The sequence below is a fragment of the Gigantopelta aegis genome, chromosome 8, assembly GCF_016097555.1.
Source record: "Gigantopelta aegis isolate Gae_Host chromosome 8, Gae_host_genome, whole genome shotgun sequence".
NCBI classification, from domain to species: domain Eukaryota; kingdom Metazoa; phylum Mollusca; class Gastropoda; order Neomphalida; family Peltospiridae; genus Gigantopelta; species Gigantopelta aegis.
Genome location: NC_054706.1, coordinates 59,297,082 through 59,318,929, shown reverse-complemented (window position 1 = coordinate 59,318,929; position 21,848 = coordinate 59,297,082). Strand labels below are relative to the sequence as shown.

The 21,848-nt window shown below is 36.2% G+C and overlaps 2 protein-coding genes across 4 annotated transcripts; both read left to right on the top strand.

Annotated features, from left to right (window-relative positions):
* LOC121379882 (60S ribosomal protein L34-like) lies at positions 1–12,421 on the top strand. Its single transcript, XM_041508547.1, has 5 exons — positions 1–91; positions 4,111–4,124; positions 6,302–6,381; positions 9,628–9,731; positions 12,306–12,421. The coding sequence occupies exons 1-5, from the start codon at positions 27–29 to the stop codon at positions 12,382–12,384; spliced, it is 342 nt and encodes a 113-aa protein (XP_041364481.1). The 5' UTR covers positions 1–26; the 3' UTR covers positions 12,385–12,421.
* A 3,222-nt stretch (positions 12,422–15,643) lies between these two features.
* Positions 15,644–20,139, top strand: LOC121380227 (serine/arginine-rich splicing factor 2-like). 3 transcript variants are annotated; one of them, XR_005958896.1, is made up of 3 exons: positions 15,644–16,063; positions 17,379–17,678; positions 18,601–20,139. XR_005958896.1 is itself a non-coding variant. In XM_041509049.1 (2 exons), the coding sequence occupies exons 1-2, from the start codon at positions 15,711–15,713 to the stop codon at positions 17,596–17,598; spliced, it is 573 nt and encodes a 190-aa protein (XP_041364983.1). In that variant the 5' UTR covers positions 15,645–15,710; the 3' UTR covers positions 17,599–18,566. The 3 variants fall into 3 exon arrangements, 2 of the variants coding, with proteins under 2 accessions (XP_041364983.1, XP_041364984.1); XM_041509049.1 differs by lacking the exon at positions 18,601–20,139 and having other exon boundaries at positions 15,645–16,063; positions 17,379–18,566; XM_041509050.1 differs by lacking the exon at positions 18,601–20,139 and having other exon boundaries at positions 15,646–16,063; positions 17,382–18,566.
* The last annotated feature ends 1,709 nt before the right edge of the window (positions 20,140–21,848 follow it).

The following is a 21,848-nucleotide window of genomic DNA, read 5'->3' as shown; positions in this document are numbered from 1 at the left end:
ATTAATTTATTGATTTGTATTTGTAGATGGCACAAAGATTAACCTTCCGACGTCGTTTGTCTTACAACACAAAATCAAATCGTCGAAGAGTGTGAGTATGAGATGGAGGGATAGCAGTGTACATGTATACCATATAAACCAGGGCCCAAGCTTTTAAATTTTAAGGAAAACATGTTTTTGGTTCCATGCCCTATGATCACCGGAACCCATTGCAACTAGGTTTTTGGTAATTGTGCTGATGGTGAATTAATGTTAAGTTACATTATGATGGGTAATGGACATTTGGTTTAGTGATTTTTTCCTCCAACATACTACCAGAAATATCATTTGTATAAAACAGAGTTCGACAAATCTGCTAGCCCGACGCCCGTGGCTAGTGGTTTTTAAGTTCGGGCTAGTGAGATCCGCAAAACCACTAGCCCACAGGGCTAGTGGTTTCCACCCCCCTCCTTATCGCTCGATCGTGTTTTGTTTTTTTTGTTGTTTTTTTCGTTTAATAAAATTGATTGTGACGTTTGTCATCGAATAATATCAACAACACAATCAGTATATAATGATAATCCACTTGAACTAGGTCTGCAAACTGCAGTAACATGCTATCTCTACATCGCCACAGTTACAGCATGCATTGTTTACTTTTCCCTTTCAAGTTTCTGGCACAGGAAATAAGTTTAATGACATGCGTGTTTTGATTGGTTGGACACATCACGTGGTAGTTAATCTCGCACATATGAACTTGGAAATCTCGCACTTAAGAACTTGGAAATCACCAATTGCGACGACAGGTTAATCTCAATCAAGTAAACCCCGGTCATGCTTTGAATTTCAGTGTTTGTTTTATTTACCTGTTGTTTTCTAATTTTACACTTCGCTGACATGTGGTTATCGGCAATCAGGAAAACAATTTACTTTAATGGTAACGCACATGCAATGACTGCTTGACCTATTTGTGTATCGGTCTGGATAATGCGTCACAGCTGCCGATACAAGATGATACCTTTTTTGTTCATCAATTAACAACGGATTAGATGTCGCCGTTATATTCTTTTGATATCGGTCTGACACGGGATAATGCCCTGTATTTGAGCAATTGGCATCACCGTTCCTGGCGACATAAATAGTAGGGCCCTAAATGTATAACCCACTACCGAATACACTGAACCATCTATTACCGTGTGTCACACTGTCGTACCCTCATTTAAATTTAATTATTTTGATAGTGGGTTTAGATATCAACCATGAGTTTGCTCAATTATTTTTCCCCAGGGGGAGGGCAAACGCGAATGACGATGGATCACACTTGACAAAAAACCAAACGTACAACACGACAAAAAACTGAAAGTTACAACATGATTTAAGTGTTTGTTTTATTTTACTGTTATACTCGTAAATGTGTAATGTTACAAAAAAATTGTATAAAAATCCAGTTATAATTGATCAGGAATTTGTGCTAGTGCTTTATCTTGGTGGGCTAGTGGTTTTCACAAACCCACTAACCCTGTGGCTAGTGACTTTTCAAAATATTTGTCATACTCTGATAAAATCTGAAGACCTGGGTCCCATTTCACAAAACATTGTAAGTTTACGTCTGCGACTAGCTGTTATAGTAGTAACTTATACGTGTCATATGTTTACACATGTCTGACGTCTATTTCATGCAGAGAATTACATCATTACAGAAGATTGAGCATTTTAAGAAGAAAAGAAAATGAAATATGTGTACTTCAAACAATATTTTATTTTTAATAATAATATAAATTGTGGTTTAGTCGTAGATTTACATTTACATGTAAAACTAGGCTTACGATGTCTTGTGAAATTGAAATAAAGAAATGTTTTATTTAACGACACACTCAACACATTTTATTTACGGTTATATGGCATCAGACATATGGTTAAGGACCACACAGATTTTGAGAGGAAACCCGCTGTCGCCACTACGTGGGCTACTCTTCCGATTAGCAGCAAGGAATCTTTTATTTGCGCTTCCCACAGGCAGGATAGCACAAACCATGGCCTTTGTTGAACCAGTTATGGATCACTGGTCGGTGCAAGTGGTTTACACCTACCCATTGAGCCTTCGGAGCACTCACTCGGGGTTTGGAGTCGGTATTTGGATTAAAAATCCCATGCCTTGACTGGGATCCGAACCCAGTACCTACCAGCCTGTAGACCGATGGCCTGCCACAACGCCACCGAGGCCGGTTTGTGAAATTGAGCCCAGGCATATATCATACAGTATCTTGACAGCATAAACAGTTCTTAAACTTCTTATGTGTGAAAAGGTTGGGTTTAGAGATAATAACCATACTATGAGTTGGCTAAATTACAAATTTTTGTTCTGGTAAACATTAAAATGATGGACATTTACAAAATAATTTCACTTGCATGTAAATTAATGATGGGGAATATTGTTCAGCATGTTTTATTATCCGTTTTATTTTTGAGATTTCTTTAAATATAATGTATACAAGGCCGAAAAAAATAATTTACTTGTTTCCTATTACATGCTGGAAAAATATAGGGTAGGTAGGTAGGAAAAACATTTTATTTTGGAAAATAATTTTATTTATGGATATTAAATAAGGTGTTGACTACCGGTATCCAAAATAACCTCTGCATGTATAGAAATGCATTATGCAAACCAACAATACCATTCATCACAGTGTTTTTCCTAGAAATGAAGTAAGGCATGGTAAAGTGACGTTTTGGGGGCATATTTTATGTGCAGTTTTAAATATAAGGGCTTTTTTTCCATTATACAATTTTCAAAAGGACAAAAACCTTATGGCCATTTTATTTTCTATATCTATTTCATAACTTAATTTAAAAAAAGGAAATATGTAGTACTATCTACATAGGTGTGTTTAAAGGCTTCTTTTTACATGGGCAAGTTATAAATTTATAAAAGGCAAGGCATTTTGATTTTCAGGGCAACATGGTGCTAACCTATCTGTGGGAGAGTACATACAAAAGACCCCTTGCTGTTTAATAATAGGCAGAAGGTTTACTCTCATACTAACACATAACTTCTGTACTGGTCCAGGACAGACTTGGTTGAACCTTAATTGGATAGAAACCAGTAAATAAGTTATAACAATTTCTTTTAATGAAAACTGAAAAGAAGGGTTCTATATTTATCTGTCCAACAATAACATTTAAATTTTTTTTTAATGAATATTATCTTTCCTAGTGTACCTAAGAAATTTTATAATTTGCAATGTTAGTTTTATTCTGTATGCATCCAGTATTAAAGTACACACTTGGTTTGAAGCAATCAATTGGTCCAATGAATAAAAATGCAGGACAATTGCTCAGGATGCTCAAACGAATGTTGAAAGTAAAGTTTGTTTTATTTAACGACGTCACTAGAGCACATTGATTTTTATCTTTAATATCATCGGCTATTGGACGTCAAACACATGGTCATTCTGACACTGTTTTTAGAGAAAACCCGCGAAGTTCCCAGTGACCACTTACAAAAAATAACGAAACGCATCGAGATCTTACTGACATATTTAATCATTTGATTTGGCAGTAAACTCCATCAGTATCAGTAAACATTCCCTCCCCTAGATGTAGAATAAATCGGAAAAGATCACATATATTCATGAAAACAATTTTCCGACTCTTCGCCCGATATATCACGAAAGTTACCGAATTATAATTTGAAGGGAAGTAACTCCATCAATCAATTGTTAGAAGAAAACATTTCGTGGCTAACGGGTCACCAATAAAACTAAATTTGTGACAGTAAAACCACCGATATACGTCCACAAATCGGAAAACACAGTAGGGTTATCCCCTAAATGACACCAAATTAGTGCTTGTGATAGTTTTGGAATGTTTTCGTGGAAATGGTTGTTATACTAAAAAAAAAAAAAATTTGAATATACAAAAAAAGTTTTAGGGTCGGCAGGTTCAAATTAGGGTCGGTCGGGTAACCGGAAACAAACAATATTTTATTATACGCCTAATTAAGCCTATAAATTGTAATAGAATGTATTTTACATTAATTGAAGTTGATATATTCATATTAAGTTACAATTCATAATGTATTCAACATATGCATTTTCTTTTCTTTTTTCCATGTATCTGGTGATTATACAGTTCTAAAACTCCAGGTTAGTAAATCATATTTTCATTAGTATTGACAATTAAATTCATGATGATTTTATATATATATATACACACACACACACACGTGTGTGTGGAGATTAATTTTAACTTGTTGTGGAAGCAGGGCTCTAAATAGGAACTAAAATATGGCCTGCCAGTGTTCTTGCTGCTCCATTTAACCAGGGCAGCCCACTATTGCATTTTGCCGTCATCCTTTATTTTTCTGCGACCCTCTTTATTTTCCTGTACCATACTATATTTTACAGCACCTCTCTCCACTACTTCCAAATGCACACTTTTGTCCACACAAAAATAATCATAATTCAGCACACTGGACATCAGAGAAAACAACCCGCGTTGTGTGTACGAAAAAGCAACTGACGGGGAAAACTTCAGTAGCCTGCGACAGTTACCGTAACATAATTTAAGATTATTTTTAACAGCCTCTATTTTGTCCCATACCTGTATCCATTTGTATTTTGATACACGCAATAAAAGTTACATTTTATTTGCTAGCAATTCTGAAATCTCAGACTGAAAAACAACTTGTCACGTGATCAGATCGGTCATTCTGTCTTTTGTTTCCACTAACTATCGTCTGATATTTTGACGTCGGTTGCAGATTTAATTGGTTGTAACTAATAAATTTTACTTTCTGTCATTTCTGTTTATTCAGCAATTCTTTATAAAATATTATAAAATTTAAATTTTTGTGGAGATATCACCACTTACAACGGAAATGGTACGGTAGTGTTTATAATTAAAATAATTTATTTTGTGTGCCAAATAATATATACACCGTCTTTCCAAAAACGAAACTACTTTTTATCAGTTGGCAATATCAAAGCGATGATTTATTCGATGAAGATGGAAATAAAATAACCAGAATTTCTCCCCCCCCCCCCCCCCCCCCCCCCCACACACACACACACACACACACACACATTGAAAAAAACATGAATGTCACACCGACAACTATCACAACATGAGTCGGCTTGTATTTCATATCAACTTTTTTGTACCAAATAATGAGAGGCAAAATAAGGAGTATGTCTTTTCACAACCAACACAAACGATGTATGATAAGGAAGCATTTCCTTTTTTTTTTTTTGAAGGGTGTGGTGCAGCGCCTGCTGGAAATAAAATGGCATGGGGTTTGGGATAGTGTGTGAAACACTAGGACCGTTGAGATGTCTTTTAAAGCATTATGGAATTAAACTATAACATAATCTTGAGCTAAATACCAGTTTAGATAATCATGCTCAATTCAGTTTGTGGGCGGGATGTGGCCCAGTGGTAAAGCACTCACTGTCAGTGGGCCCATTGGACTATATCTTGTTCCAACCAGTGCACCAAGACTGGTGTATCAACGGCTGTAGTTAGTACTATCCTGTCTGTGGGATAGTGCATATAAAAGATCCCTTGCTATTAATGAAAAAATGTAGTGGGTTTCTTCTCTAAGGCTACGTCAAATTACCAATTGTTTGACATCCAATAGCCAGTGATTAATAAATCGATGTGCATAGTGGAGGTGATAATTAAAACAGACTTCTTCTTTTTTTTACAAATCAGTTTCTTAATTTTTTTTTTACAATTTTTTTTATTTATCAGGTTAATTTCTATTTTACCTGCTAGGTCTAAAAACAAATAGATTTCTTTTTGCTTTTCACAGGCAGCTATTTTGAACCTTTTTCCTCTGATCTTGAATATTAAGGCGCCTCCTTCAGAATTTTTTTTCACTGGCATATGTTTACATTCTTCTTTTTCCAATTTCTTACAATTTGTTTTTAAACATCACAAGGGGAGGGACGTAGTCCAGTGGTAAAACACTTGCTTGATGCGTGGTCGGTCTATCAAAGGCAGTGATATGTGCTACCCTGTCTGTGGGATGGTGCATATAAAAGATATCTTGCTACTAATGGAAAAATGTAGCAGGTTTCCTCTGACTGTCAAAATTACCATATGTTTGACAACCAATAGCCGATGATTATGTGCTCTAGTGGTGGTGTTAAACAAAACAAACTTTAAACATTATAAATTGTGAACTGTATATACTACTATTTTAATATTTACTAACTGCGACATTGATATAATTTATTGATTTCTCTAAGGTCTCGCTATACTCCCACACTCCTCCACCCAGTACTAAATTACTGTGTTCATTCTTACTGTTTTGTTTTAGGTGGGAAACTTGTTTTCTTGTACACAAAGAAACTTGGTAGCATCCCAAAATGCGGAGACTGTAAAAGAAAACTCTGTGGTGTAAGTATAATCATAAACTTTAATTTATGAAAAACACTGGAGAACATATTTGATAAATCACGCTCTTTGAAATTGTAAGGTTGTGAAAATCACTTCTCAAAATAATCATGGTTAGAAGAGAAAGAGGGTATGAATTGAACATCTGAATGTCCAGGGTATCCGGAATACAGTGGTCCAATTCCCGTGGCACAATATTTCACGCAAACCGCTGTTCTGTTCAAGTGTCGATTACACAAAGTTAAATTTACGTGAACCGCAAACTAGTTACATCATGACCTGTAAATGTTCAGGAATTAAAACTTGCAAACTTCACGATTACAGGACATTTATTCACGCAGACATACTACTAGTATTTCGACAAATGTTTTAGGCTGAATTTTAGATACTTGATGCGCAGCACATCAGTAAACAACGTTATATTTCAGCAGTTGTAATTTGCAACCAGTCTAAAGTAAATGTTCAGTATAAAGTCGAGCCAAAAGTTTTAAAGAAATGTGCTCTGACCGCTGGGGACGGCTAATCTGCTGCTATTTTAGCTCTAAAGGAATATATGTAGACATGATATTGGATTGCCTATAATTTTACACATGTTAAAGGGACATTCCTGAGTTTGCTGCAATGTTTAAGATGTTACCGACTAACAGAGACTTTTTAACGATTGTAATTAAATATCAAATATATTTTCCTGCATAAAATATTAGTGGCTGTATATTAAACATGTTTCTGATCATTCTAATATTTGTATTGGGTTAAATTTCCTTTTATTTCCTAAAATATATTTTTTCGTACGTACGAAATTATTTGAAGACGAAGTCCAATTTGGGCTTCTTAAAAATATTAAGACGACCAGAAACACATAGAATATACAGACACTGATATTTTAAACAAGAAAATATATACTAGTGGAAAAAAGTTCCTGTGCATGGTAAAAAGTTGAATAAAATCATAATGCAAGTTGTAAAATAATAAAATTTTCAGGAGACATGTGTCCAACCATTATGTTCAAAACTTTATCCTTGATATTGCAATCACACATGTTGTTCATGTGCCGCACGTGCACGATTCGTAACCTGATTTCCTGATCACGTGGTACAGGTACACATGTCCTTGTTCATTTTGCAACGGAAAACAGTAGAGGACAAAACCACTGGCTAGAAAAACAACTGATTAATTGTTGACGTTGACGTCATGCCACCCCTATCTGAATTTGAACGTCACCATGCGGTTGGTATGCTCGAAACTGGAATGGCACATAACGAGGTCGCAAGACGTTTTGGCATGCATCAAAACACGATACAGAATTTATGGCAACGTTACCAACAGCAGGGCAACACCAGAGACATACCACGTCCAGGTCGCCTGCATGTGACGTCACAAGCACAGGACAACCATATTCGGGTAACACATCTTCTGAATCGATTTCGGGCGACCAGAACCATCCCTGGGTTGAGAGTAATCGGTGCCAGGACAGTTCGCAACCATTTATTGGAGCACAACATCAGGCTGCGACGCCCAGCAGTACATCCTATTCTGCTACGACGTCACTGAAATGCGCGTCTAGCATTGAGTAGACAGCATTTACGATTAACCCGTCGCGACTGGTCAGGTGTGCTATTCACCGACGAGTCCAGATTCCATTTGGACGGTAGTGACGGTCGAAATCGAGTCTACAGATGTGTAACGAACGCTACGCTGACACTTGCGTTGTGCAGCGTGCAGGTTTTGGCGGTGGGAGCGTCATGGTGTGGGGAGGCATCACATCACACAGGAGGACGCAGTTGGTGATTGTGACTGCCGTACGCTGCCAAACCAGTCGTTGACCGTGAACCAACTGGGTCGTGACCTTGTTCAGGTCTGGAACAACATCCCACAAGGGTTTCTGAACCATCTGGTGTCATCAATGAGACGTCGTTGTCAGGCCTGTGTGCACGCACATGGTGGCCATACATGGTATTGACATTGTGAACTCACTTTCGACTCCACCCCTCTTCATGACCCCAGAGATTTGTAACGACAATGCCAGATGGGTTTTTTTCTGGATTTGGTATTGATCGTAAATAGCAAATAAATAATGTGTCAAATAATTGTGTTGATTTACTTACAAATAAGAAAATCACACCACTTTTAGTAATGCACAGGAACTTTTTTCCAGTAGTATATTTAATATGTAAGCTTAATTGTAGAAATATTTTATTAGTCGGAAACATCTTACAGTGAGGCAAACTCAGGAATGTCCCTTTAAAAACAGTTTTAACTTAAACAGGAATCCAAAAGTGTCACAAAAATTTAAAAATACTAACATCGCATAATGAGCTTTAAAAAAACAAACATTTGGAAGGCCACTGTAGTATAGAAGTACCATCAATAAAGTGAAAGTAGCATAGCCACTGCAAAACGCAAAAAGGAATCCCTCCAAATGATTAAATACTTCTTTTTTTCTTCTTTTTTTTAAATGTTTTCTTTTGTATTTGTTTTAACTTTGTTTAAGCTAAAAACTTGTATTTAAAATACAATTTCCACGTAATTTTGAGGTAACCGATCAGGTAACCCACAGGTTAGGCAAATATAATTCACGTAACCGAACAATTGGTTACCTAGGTAAAAACAACGTGAACCAACTTCCGGTTCCCTCAGATTTCGAAATATTGTTCCCTGATTCCCATGGCTAGTGTTTTATTACTGGAAAGAAGTTAAACCAGTTATCCAACCAAGCTTGACAGCTAGTAAGAAAAAGACGAAAATTAGTCAATAATTAATTTTATTTTGCCATTTGAAATTCCTCAAAAAGATAATAATTTATATCTAAAAATTACATTATTAAATTATTTTGATAGCAGAAAAATCTTTGAAAATACTTAAAAGATCATGTAAAATTGGTTGATAACAGGTTTATGAACTTTATTACAACAAAATATTGGGGAAATAAAATTTGGGACAGAAGTTGATATAGTAAGATGCCTTATTTATATTCACTGATGTATTTTATTTATTATTATTGTTGGAGGTTTTGGGTTTGTTTTTTTAATTTGCCATTGCTTACTTGCTTCAGTTGTTGGAAATACCTTACATTGCACTTAAATTTTGTATTGTTCTTTTCTTTTTACGTTTTACCTCTTTTGTCTTAACATCTCTGGTTTTGGAGTGTCATTTAATATGTTTGTGATTTTGTTATTATGCTTAATACTCTGCAAATGCTATTTCAACATTTTATTTTTGGAAAATTTAGAAAAAGTTTTTTCTTTACAGATCACCGCAGCCCGCCCTCTTCAATTGATGTCCATGTCAAAGCGCCACAAGACCGTCACACGTGCATATGGAGGGTCCAGATGTCACAAGTGTGTCAGAGAAAGGTAAATAGAGAGGGTGGGGGTGTATATATTCACTTTGTTATCTGGGCTTTTCAGCTACAGTCAAACACTGTTGTCTCAAACCTCTGTTATTGTGAACCCATAGTATCTCAAAGTCGAGCATTTGGCATTATTTTCGCTCATCTGTTTATCTTGCAGCACCATTATCTCGAACTATTTGGTTGATTCATTTCAACATCTAAAAAACAAAGTGTGTACATCACTAATTCTGTTTTGTCATTTGGTATAAATTCCATATGGCATTTTGTGGTTGAAGGTAGGGTCAACTCAAACAAGAGCCTTATGTGTTGTAAAGATGCATACCCGGACCACCAACACATACTGACACTTTAACAAAGAAAAACATGTAATTTTAGAGTTAATAAAACATGATTATTCCCGCTAACTGGGGGCAGCCATTTTGTTTAGTTTCTGTGACGTCCGGTGGTATAGCTTGGGGCGAAGTGACGTCAGCTTCGTCCATCTTCGCTATGCACAGTGGAAACAAACGCTCTAATTTACGACAAGGTGCTTCGCTTTCATCAACCTGACTTGTAAAACAACATAAATGACTTGATAGTATAATAAACTATTTAACTAAATATATTTCAGGTTACATCAATAGAACGAAATGGAGTTATGGTATTTTTCTTTTAAAAAAAATCCAAAGAAAAAATGCATACTATTAGGCCTATTGGTAGGGCACGTTTGAGCAAAAACTACCACTCAAGATACCCAAGTGATACTTTTCTTTTCTTTGGGATGACATAATTGGTCAGGTTTGACCGGCGTCGTGGCAGACCATCAGTCTACAGGCTGGTAGGTACTGGGTTCGGATCCCAGTCGAGGCATGGAATTTTTAATCCAGATACCGACTCCAAACCCTGAGTGAGTGCTCCGCAAGGCTCAATGGGTAGGTGTAAACCACTTGCACCGACCAGTGATCCATAACTGGTTCAACAAAGGCCATCCTGCCTGTGGGAAGCGCAAATAAAAGATCCCTCGCTGCCTGCCATAAAAGAGTAGCCTATGTGGTGACAGCGGGTTTCCTCTAAAAAAATCTGTGTGGTCCTTAACCATATGTCTGACGCCATATAACTGTAAATAAAAATGTGTTGAGTGCGTCGTTAAATAAAACACTTCTTTCTTTTTCTTTTGGTCAGGTTTGTGATACTGTGTTCTTAAACTTTTTAAAAAAACAAAAAAACACACAACTTTTTTGCAATTATGTTATATTTTATAAATTAAATTAATAATTTACACATTTAATAGTGACGTGCAACCTTTAAAACTAATAAAAGACTGGTTACCGTTTTGCATATTATTAGTATTAGAATAACAAATCTTTGGAATTCAGTGTAAAAAAAAAAAATGGCGGCAAAACAATGAACTTTTGTTTTTCCAATGTTTACACTTTATAACTTTAATAAAGTTATATTAGTAGGTATATTGATGTCATGGATGGGTCAAAGATTACTGGTTGCCAACTATTTGTTAGTGAAATATTGCATGTGATTGCAAATCGAAACAAGTGACTTGTAGATGTTTCTTTTGTTTTTGTATAATCGTAGGAAGTAGCGTTGTAGATTTAAAAAAAAAAAATTTACCACTTGCCATCGGGATTGCACAAAGTAACTTTTACTGGCCCGAATCCAAAAACCACTGGCCTCGGGCATCGGGCCACCGTATTCTAGAAGGCCTGGTTTGACATCCAACAGATGATGATTAATAAATCTGTGCTGTTATACAAACTTTAACTTTCATTGGAGTCTGTTAGTCACATAAAGGAACGGTTGGCTGCCATTTTAAGATGTTTCTGACTAATAGAAATTGTTTACCAACTCAAATAACATTAAATATTATTTTTTTATTTACAATATCAATGTCTGTATGTTCAGTGTGTTTCTTGTCGTCCTAATGTTTGTAAGTAGCACAAACTGGATTTGATCTCCCAATAATTTTGTTCATATAAATTTTTGTTTTCTACATTGTCAATGTTTACACTTTAATATACAGCCACTTCAGAAAAATGTATTTAATGTGCAATTGTAGTCATTAAAATGTGTGTGTTGGGTGTGACGTAGCCCAGTGGTAAAGTGCTGCTGCATGTTCGGTTGGGGATCGATCCCCATCGGTGGGCCTATTAGGTTATTCAAAGGCTGTGGTATGTGCTATCTTGTCTGTGGGATAGTGCATATAAAAGATCCCTTGCTACTAGTGTAAAAATGTAGTGGGTTTCCGTAAGACTATATGTTAAAATTACCAAATGTTTGACATCCAATAGCTGATGATTAATAAATGTGCTCTAGTGGTGTCGTTAAAGAAAACAAACTTTAACTATTGGCAACATCTTAATATTTGATCACTTATATTATTCCCTTTAAATGGCATATTTTAAATTTAATATGGTCTTTATTAGATGGCTACTCTGTCAATATTAATGCCTTTATTTTTAGAAGGGATACATCTTTATTGTAGTGGTTGTACAAAGGTTCACTTCTACAGGTTCAGCAGTAATCTATATTTTATAAAATTTAATGTTAAAACTTAATTTTGTTTCTCCTTTTTTTTCACCAGGATAATCAGAGCCTTCTTGATTGAAGAACAGAAAATTGTGGTGCGTGTACTGAAGGCCCAAGAAGCATCAAAGAAATAACTGTGAAATGTGAAAATAAAAAAAAAGACATTAAAAAGAAAATGCTTCTGTTCTGATTTCTGTTCCGTCCTTTTAATTTATAAAATGACAATGAAAACACATCTTGAGGGAAAATGACAGAATATGCAAAAAAACCATACTTGTTAACATCTCATGATTTAATCTGTAGTGAGTAGGTCTTTTAAAATGTTATTTGGTACTATAATTTTCTGTAAATCTGAGTGAAATGTCACAATCGGGAGTGGATTAAAATGGTTTTCGGGCTCAAAACCCCTTCCTGGTTTAAATAATATTTATTTGCCAAAACAACATACTGGGATTGGTCAACAGGCTTAGCCTATATTAATTAAGACCTCTCCCTACAATTTACATGGGGATACATGTTTAGATACCACAGACTATAGTAGATTTAAAGGAGGAAGAAGAGGAGAGGATAGAGTGAAAGGTGTAGGTATAGTAAATAGAAAACCAAATACTTTTGGTATGTCCTTTCATATTGATCGTGTATTACTCCAACCCCACCTAAGTCGTCAAATGCATTGAATCGACAACATTGCTCAGCGGGTGGTGACGATAAATTGGCATTTACAACGGTAATCTATTTTTAACTGCAACGAGTGTAGCATACTTCAACACTTATTGGTAAACCTGTATCACAACTTGCACAATGGAAAGAAGAAGAAGTCTCCACAGACGTCTGACGATAGCGTCTTGGGCATCACTGTCACAAAAGTAAACCAGTACGGATGTGCACTTATGGGTCATGTATTGCAGTTCATTACCGGCCTCGGTGGATAAGGCATCGGACATGAGGCGAAATAAACCAATCTCCCCACCAAAAGTGTAATAGCTATGCGAGAAATTGTTTGGTTTGTATGTTATGTAACACCTGTTTTGGATAATTCAAATTAGTCGTAACAGGCTGTTGATAATGTTTTTTGTTTTGTTTATAGTTTTAAACATATTTGTTACCAAATTATAATGTCATGGATCGGTCAACAGGCTATGCCTATATTAAGACCTATTCATTACATCATAAAGAATATACAGATGCAACAATCAAGTGATATAAAATTAAAGCACCTTGTTATTTATTAAGTAAAAAAAGATGAGAGAGAGAAAGAGGAAAATATTTTTACATTATGCATCAAACCGTTTACTTTCAATAATAAACTTCTGAGTAACCTTAACCATAACTTCATTCTCGTGTGTTATTTTGATTTCCAGAAAGAATAGTGGAATCAAGATTTATATATTGAAACATGATCTTGTACCGTGCTTGGGGCCTATGTCCAATTAAGGTTCAGCACGCTGTCCTTGGGAAAAACCTCATCATCATGGCTCATCTTTTTTCTTCTTATTTTTGTGCGTATATCCAATTAAGGTTCAAACACGCTGTCCTGGGCACATACCTCCGCTATCCGGGCTGTCTGTCCAGGACAGTTTGTTAGTGATTAGTGAGAGAGAAGAGGGTATAGTGATCTTACACCTACCCATTGAGTCGTTAAAACTCGCTCTGGGTTTGAGCCGGTAGCGGGCTGCGAACCCTGTAGTCTACCTACTAGCCATAAAGGAAGGGACAATTGAGGCATTTGACCTGGTATGCATATTCAACGATATATAATGCACATTATTGTTTAATATCAACAAGTATAATCGTATAGTTAATTAATAAAACGGTTAAATGTGACGGCTATTATATATAATGGGCGCAGCCATTTTGTACCATCTCACTGAGTACGCCGTCTGGCGAGCTGGTGGTTACGTAATATTTAACGCGTAACGTCAGGAATGAGCCTTAGAACTAGAGAAACACAATCTGCCTGGTTTTTGCGGGATGATAAATAGTCATACATTGCAATGTTCTGTAAAAATACACATCCCAGTAAGCCAGCAATAAGTATATTCAGCACTATATATATATCTTATTTTTCAATACAAAATAAAATACCATTGTCAAAGTGGCTACACAACAAGTCGAAATGTTTTGTGCATGCATTAACCTACATAGTAAAATGATACACGGAGTGTTTTCTTAGTTAATTGGTCTATGCTGTTAGTTGCTTCTACCTGTGATTCCTGATTGGCAGGTGTGTATTTGATTGGTAACCAGACGAGCTAATTAATTGACGCTGTCTAGACACAAAAATACCTACCGGTATTCTGGAATATTACCTGTCGCCCCTAAAATGGTAATGGACATGGTTTATTACTGTAAATAGTTCTGTAAAACTATTGATTAAGTAGACTGTTCCATCTAAAACCACAGAACTGACCAATTACGTAGTCCCAAAGAAAAGAAAATTATCACTTGGGTATCGTGGGTTGTCGTTTTTGCTCCAACGTAGCATATCAATTGGCCTAATAGTGTATATTTTTCCTTTGGATTATTTAACAGAGAAAAATACTATAACCCCATTTTGTTCCGTTAATGCAACTTGAAACTTTGGGGGAGGTTTGGAGGGATGAAAATTAATATATAATAAAATTATAACTCGCAAAATTTAGGGGATGCCCAGGCCCTTGCCCCCCCCCCCCCCTCCAGATCCGCCTCTGCCCACCCCCACCTAATACTGAGGCAAAAACGAGATGTTCGGGCAAAACCTGAGGCCTTTTTAACATGAATTTCCATAATTTTATTAAAATATTCTATTTCAGGTTCCTTGTAACTCTTCATTAACATGAAATATATTATTAGGCTTACAGTATGCAGTGGTGGATCCAGAAAATCCATTATGGGGGGGGGGGGGTGGGGGTGGGGGAAATGACATGAGGCGGGAATTAATATATAATAAAATTATAACTAACGCAAAATTATGTGGGTGACCGGGCCTCTGCCCCCTCCAGATCCGATCTGGTATGTTCCCGAAGGGAACCCTCGGATTCTCCAACATATATATACATATAAAAAGATAATAAAATAAAAAAATAAAATATATATATATAACTCGCAAAAAAATTGGGGGCGGGGAGGGCAGGCCCCTGAACATGCCTGTTTATATATACTTAATGCTTATATCCACTTAAGGTTCAATCGGCAACAGGTCGGTGTTGTGACTTAACACCTAGGCCCACCCACTGAGTCGTTAACACTCTCTGGATATGAGCCAGTACTAGGATGCGAACCCAGTACCTATGTAACTACATTGGCGCCTAAATGTGTTAGAGTACATTTTGATTGGTTTACATTTTGACAAGAGAGGGCGCTTAGACCCTGAGTCAGAAGGTGCCATTTGATTGGTTGACATATTGACGATAGAGGGCGCTTTGTTCACCACGTCGGAGAAGAAATCGGCCATTTTTTAGTATTCTCTGTACGCTGCAAGATGAGTTACGGAAGAGGTCCTCCAAATTCTGAGGGAATGATTTCCCTCAAAGTGGATAATCTCACCTATAGAACCACACCAGAAAATTTAAAAAGGGCATTTGAAAAGTATGGCGATGTTGGAGATGTTTATATCCCACGCGATCGCTTTACACGCGAAAGTAGGGGTTTTGCCTTTGTCCGATTTTACGACAAGAGGGATGCCGAAGACGCAATGGATTCCATGGATGGTGCCATCTTTGACGGCCGCGAACTGAGAGTGCAGACAGCACGGTACGGAAGACCAGACACACGACGCGGTGGCCCACCGAGACGGTATGGAGGAGGGTACAGTCGAAATAATAGAGATCGCAGGTACGTGTTTTTGTGTTCCATTTTTTTTAGAGCGGGTGAAGAGGGTCGCCTTTGTTTAAAGTGCGATTTTTTAGTGAGAAGTATTACTTTGTAAAGTTTGTTACATAGTGATCCCTGCCTGCATATCTATCTTTGAACACCATATCGTCTCAATTTACTACTTGGGGAGGTTGATAGATGTTTTTGCCACAGGAATGCCGGGTGAATTTTGTTAATGACTTCTAAAATTGACGTGACCACCATAATCAAAATAGGTTTTGCAACTTTTTTTTTTTTTTTTTATAACTTTGGAGAAGTAGGATCGGGCAATTTTTATTCAGTGGTACCTTTTTTTTTTTATGGGTGTAAAATTTATTTTATTATTGGTCAATATTACATCCCATCCTGGGTTTTTTTTTTTTGTAAATAATTTCAATTTGGTTTGATATAAGAAGAAAAATATCCGTGAGACGTAGTCCAGTGGTAAAGTGCTTGCTCAATGCACAGTCTGTTTGGGATCGATCCCCGTTAGTGGGCCCTTTGGGCTATTTCTTGCTTCAGCCAGTGTATCAAAGGCTGTGGTATGTGCTATCCTGTCTATGGGGTGGTGCATATAAACTATCCTTTGCTGCTAATAGAAGAGAGTAACCCAGGAAGTGGCGACAGTGGGTTTCCGGCCTCAATATGTTTGGTCGGACACCATATAACCATAAATAGTGTTGCATCATTGAATAAACTACTGTTCATATCCTAATATTTGGCGATTTCTGTTGGTAAATCTATCAAATTTATTATGAAATTAGCTATCACAATCTGCTATTGATCCCTAAAAATTACTGTGATGTGTCGCCATTGTTGTCAAACGAAAATACTTGCCAAGAAACACCTTTCAATTCGAAAGTATAATCCCTTTAGAAAAAACAATTCTTAAAAAACCCGGGAAGCTGACTTGTTTTCATTTCCTGTTAATAAATCGCTTCCTGTGAGTTTTGTGTATAACAGCACAACATATTAATTGGGGAATGCACTTTTAATAATGTCCAGCATGTTTTTGAAGAATTTTTTTTACAAGACATCAAACCCATGTGATCATCATCAATACCATTTACACGTTTTTTTCTCTCGATATTTTGATACATTTCACTGTTTAAGGGGAGCTATCAATACTGAATTTTTTGAAGGAGAGTAATTTTTAGCTCCGCATGTAAATTAATATGGTAATATCTTTGTGGCTCTGCTGAATTTTAATTACTTTTTTTTTTTTTTTAAGTCCTAAGATTTGTTACAAGTACCCTTTTTCTTTTCTTCGCTGAATCTACTTCTTTATTTTGATTAGAAGCAGGTCGAGGTCAAGATCCAGAGACCGACGAGGAGATCGCAGACGACGTTCAGATAGTAGATCAAGGAGAAGTCGATCGTACAGCAGAAGCCGAAGTAGGTCCCCAAAGAGCCAGAGCAGATCCCGCAGTCGAAGCCAGAGCAAAGGAAGCGACCGTGGACATTCCAGATCTCGTTCACCAGCCAAATCTGATCATTCTGTTGGTGAAAAGGATTGATTAACTGGGAAGTTTCTGTGGAGCCACACTTGTTGATATGCTGAGAGATACTCTTGGTGTACTCTCCTGATTATGAAAAGGTTAATATTTCCTGAATAAGACGTTCATTGCAATGTAACTTTACTACCAGTTTATAAGTTACCATTGTTGACTCCTTTTTTTTTTTTCATTCGGGAGTTTGTTGTAGTAGGTGCATATTGTTTAATCATGAACAAAACTTGCTTGTGAGAACATTAGTTTTGAATTGGAGGTTTCAAAACTTATAGATACTTTTTCAATTTGTCTCACTTTTTAGCATCTACAGTCAGGTTTGGTAAAATATTTCACATAGATTGTGTAAAATAGCATATCGGGAGTTAGGTTATGTCTAGAAAGTTGAATGCACAACTGCATTTTAGTTTCCCCGCGGTGTCTTTATTAAATCATGCCAATTCCTACTCGTTCAAACATCTACCATGTTATATGTATACATGGTGGTACATTCTTTATTTTACAGAAGTACTGTCACATGTATTGTGCTGTAGAACTAATTTAATACTTGCATTACATGAATCGTCATCTTTTTCTCCCCACCAGTATTTTTTGTTAGTATGTTGACATGGTTTTAGTATATTCAAATTACTGCATACTAAACTAATATTTGTGTTGTGATGGTATGTTTTGTGTAACTGGTGCATCAATTTGTGTTTCGGCATACATTTTTTTTTATTATGTTAAACGTTTGAATTTGTGAGCTAAATAAGTAACATGTTTAAAAGTTGGTTTGGTATCCATTATTGCCATACATTTTTGTCATGGTTTTAATTTTTGTTTTTTTAGTTGCTCATCTCATTAAATCTCGTATTTTGCTTGTCATAAAAAAATTTCTCTTAAAAATCTCAATTTGAATACTGTGCTTTTGTTGTGTTTTCTTCACTTGTGAGAAATTTGTTTAAAGTATTTTAAATTTATTAAATTGCATCTTTTAACCCTTGTTTTTTATTCCTCTTTGCTGGTGTCTAGGAGGGCGGAGGTTGTTAGTGGCACGTGTAATGTTATCAGTGCTGGGTGCCTGTCTGCAGTCAGTGCGGGTTATCCTGGGCAGGTGTTAATCGAGAATAAGAGAGCGTTAGTCAAGATTCACGAGAATCGAGGTCTTGCTGTGGTTGAGTCGAGAGCTAACCAAGCTGCATGGGCAGTGCTGATTGCATCACCAGCTCTTCCAGTCAAACATGCTGGCTAGAAATGGCGACAGTTTTCTCGCTGCAGTTTTGATCGGTCCACAACTACAGCTTTATTTCCTTCATCAACATGTTTTATTTTGGCTTAAATTTATCCAGCAGTTTCTTTGGTTAAATTTAATTTTTAAAAAATATTCCAGCATCCTTTGCTGATATACTATTTTCAATACAATTTAATTTTAATGAAATAATTTTATACTAAACACTATCTTGGTACATAAACAGATTAATAATACAGATTTTTAAGATTCAACTATGGACATTCATTACACTAACTTATTTTTACTATTTTAATTTATTCACTGCTGAATTTAAAAATTGCCACTTTATACAATGCATTTTTATAACATGATTTAAAAAAAATGGCTCAAGATTTTAAATAGTTTTTTGTTTTACATATGGTATTTTTTAATTATATATATATTTTTAAATATATATTTTTACCATGTTGGGTTTTTAGCCATGTGTGGTGGGTTTTGTTTAATAAAGGGGTCAAAGGTGATGGCTGAAAGCAGAGTAGCTGGGAGAGGGGACTACAGCAGTTTTATGATATAATTAACTTTTATTTACCAGTGTTGTCTGGCAATTTAGTCCACAGTGAATTTAACCATTTTTGACCAGGTAAGGACACTATAAAGCTTTGTCATTGTGACTTTGTTGATCGGCGTCTGGTGCATTCAGTGATACTGGGTCCGATAATTTAATTTGTACATAGAATTGTAAGTACATAGAAATTATAATCTATTGTGTGTAAAATTGATGTTTATCCCTCTACTAGTCTTTGTGTAAAGTGTGAACTTTACCACCATACAAAGTAACCTTTGCCAGTAAATACAATTTGTGGAACTGTTGACTAATGAGTACTATAATTATATACTCCTTGGTGTGATAATTTGGAAATCCTGTAATGGCACAAGCTGTGTAAATTTTAATAAGTTAATTAAGTTGGTACATTTTATTTTTATGCATTACATTTCAATTAAAATATTGACCATTATTTTCACTGTCCTCTCACTATACCTGTCCAATGTTAAGAGTAGATCTGTACACTGTAAATGATTAATGGATTTTCAGATCTATCCTCCCTCCTGCTAGATCATAACTACTTCCTGGGAGAGATCTCGTCTCGACTCCTTTGTTAAGAGATGTAGAAACGGTCCATTTCCAGTATCGTGAGTTGCTACATACCTGAGAAGAAATCTGCTTCGCATATCTTGATGTTGGAGCCCGTAAACATCTTTTCAAGCTTTTCAGATGGACTTCTGGCGTTTCTAGTCTTGATGATTTTAATTATTAAATTTAAATAAATTGTTTAAATGTTCAAAGCCTTTGTGATGTATCACTGGCGTTAACGTCAAGCTGATGGGCATGTACGACCTGTGTAGGTCAACGTTTTATTGATTTGATTTTTACATATTTGAATAATTCAAATTAATATCTAGTCTTGTGTATTAAATATAATTTTTTACTCCAAAATTGAGAATATAAAAACGCCTTTCGAGGAATGGTACCGATTATTGGCTGGCAGTCTCATGGCAGGTTTGAAATGAAAGATTGCCGCCCTGGTCTTCTATAGGCATTTTGGACGTTTACCTAACGATTGCTTTATCACTGACCTTTGGCCATTCATTTATAAAATGTTTAATATGGAGGCATTGCCAAGTGTTGCGTTACGTTATTATTGACCGGACACTAACGGATAGGGTTTTTGTTCTGAATCCACGCTGAATTTTGTTCTATGACAATTTGCTCATCTTGTTGAGAGGCTGTTTGCGTCGAAAGTGAGTCGATAAATTGTAAATTGTGAATAGATAAACATTTAAACTCCACACTATTTTTACAAAATTCGAAAGCGAATAGAACGTTTTGATCGAATTTATGGGGAAGGTGGGCTGTCGTCTGAACCAAGGCCGTCGAGTATCCTACTTTTTTTTTTTTTTTTTATGAGTCCCTATTTAGCCCTCATTTTGATGAAAATTCCCTTTTTTTGCACTTTTGACCAGTTTAATATTTATTATTATTTTAATGACACCATATTTTTTCTCTTTACACCATTTGCTCCAGATTACTTGCTATGAGGCATATTGTGATATATGTGGCATAGTCGCTGAAATCTGAATATGCAGATGAGATTCATGGTTACAGGCTTCCCGTTATTAATTTTCACAATGCAATATAAAGTCCTCTTATTTATGAATGGTTTTTTTTTTTGGTAATGTCTGATCTTGTTGAATGCTCAAACCTAGAAAAACAAGACAACTGCTAAATTGTGTAGGTGTTTGTGCAAATATCTTACATTTCTCGTATACTGGTGCATGGTGTCTAAGGAAGTAGGACTTCGGTGCTCATTTTCAGGTTGTGCTTTGCTTGCCGAACAAGTATTCTATTAAATGTGCACACCTGCGGTATCATAATTATTTGACATATTTCTACCAATTCAGTTAGCACACGGCTACTAAATCCAGCTATGTTTATCCAGTTGACCTACCAAGAAAAAAACAATTTTAAAAAATAGTGTCCATACCCACATTCAATCACACACGCGCTGCCATTGCTGCTGTTTTTGGTGGTGTCACTGGGTCAGCAATGTCTTGTGGGTGTTTTTTTTTTTTTCAGTCAACACCCCTGTCATTTCAGAGTTAAAAATTTGACCTTGTAACTTGTATTCAATAGCATAAAGGAATGCTGCATTGTGTTGCTATTTAAGTCTTACTCCAAAGAACCAAATTCAACCACTGAATTTGGAAAAAAGAAATTCTGGCAAAATGAGTTCGCGTGACACCTTTTCACAATTGTCAATACCTTGCTGCTAATCGGAAAGAGTAATCCATGAAGTGGCGACAGCTGGTTTTCTCTCTCGATATGTGTGTCCTTGACCATGTCCGACGCCATATAACCGTAAATAAAATGTGTTGAGTGCGTCGTTAAATAAAAACATTTCCTTCCTTCCAGGGGCGGGACGTAGCCCAGTGGTAAAACGTTCGCTTGATGCGCGGTTGGTCAGGGATCGATCCCCGTCAGTGGGCCCAT

Bases quoted from the DNA above. Each gene is read 5' to 3' on its own strand.
- LOC121380227 (XM_041509049.1), top strand. From the start codon at position 15,711: ATGAGTTACGGAAGAGGTCCTCCAAATTCTGAGGGAATGATTTCCCTC. The intron at 16,064-17,378 runs GTACGTGTTTTT...TATTTTGATTAG, and splicing joins CGAAATAATAGAGATCGCAG to AAGCAGGTCGAGGTCAAGAT.
- LOC121379882 (XM_041508547.1), top strand. From the start codon at position 27: ATGGCACAAAGATTAACCTTCCGACGTCGTTTGTCTTACAACACAAAA. The intron at 6,382-9,627 runs GTAAGTATAATC...TTTTCTTTACAG, and splicing joins GTAAAAGAAAACTCTGTGGT to ATCACCGCAGCCCGCCCTCT. The intron at 9,732-12,305 runs GTAAATAGAGAG...TTTTTTCACCAG, and splicing joins CACAAGTGTGTCAGAGAAAG to GATAATCAGAGCCTTCTTGA.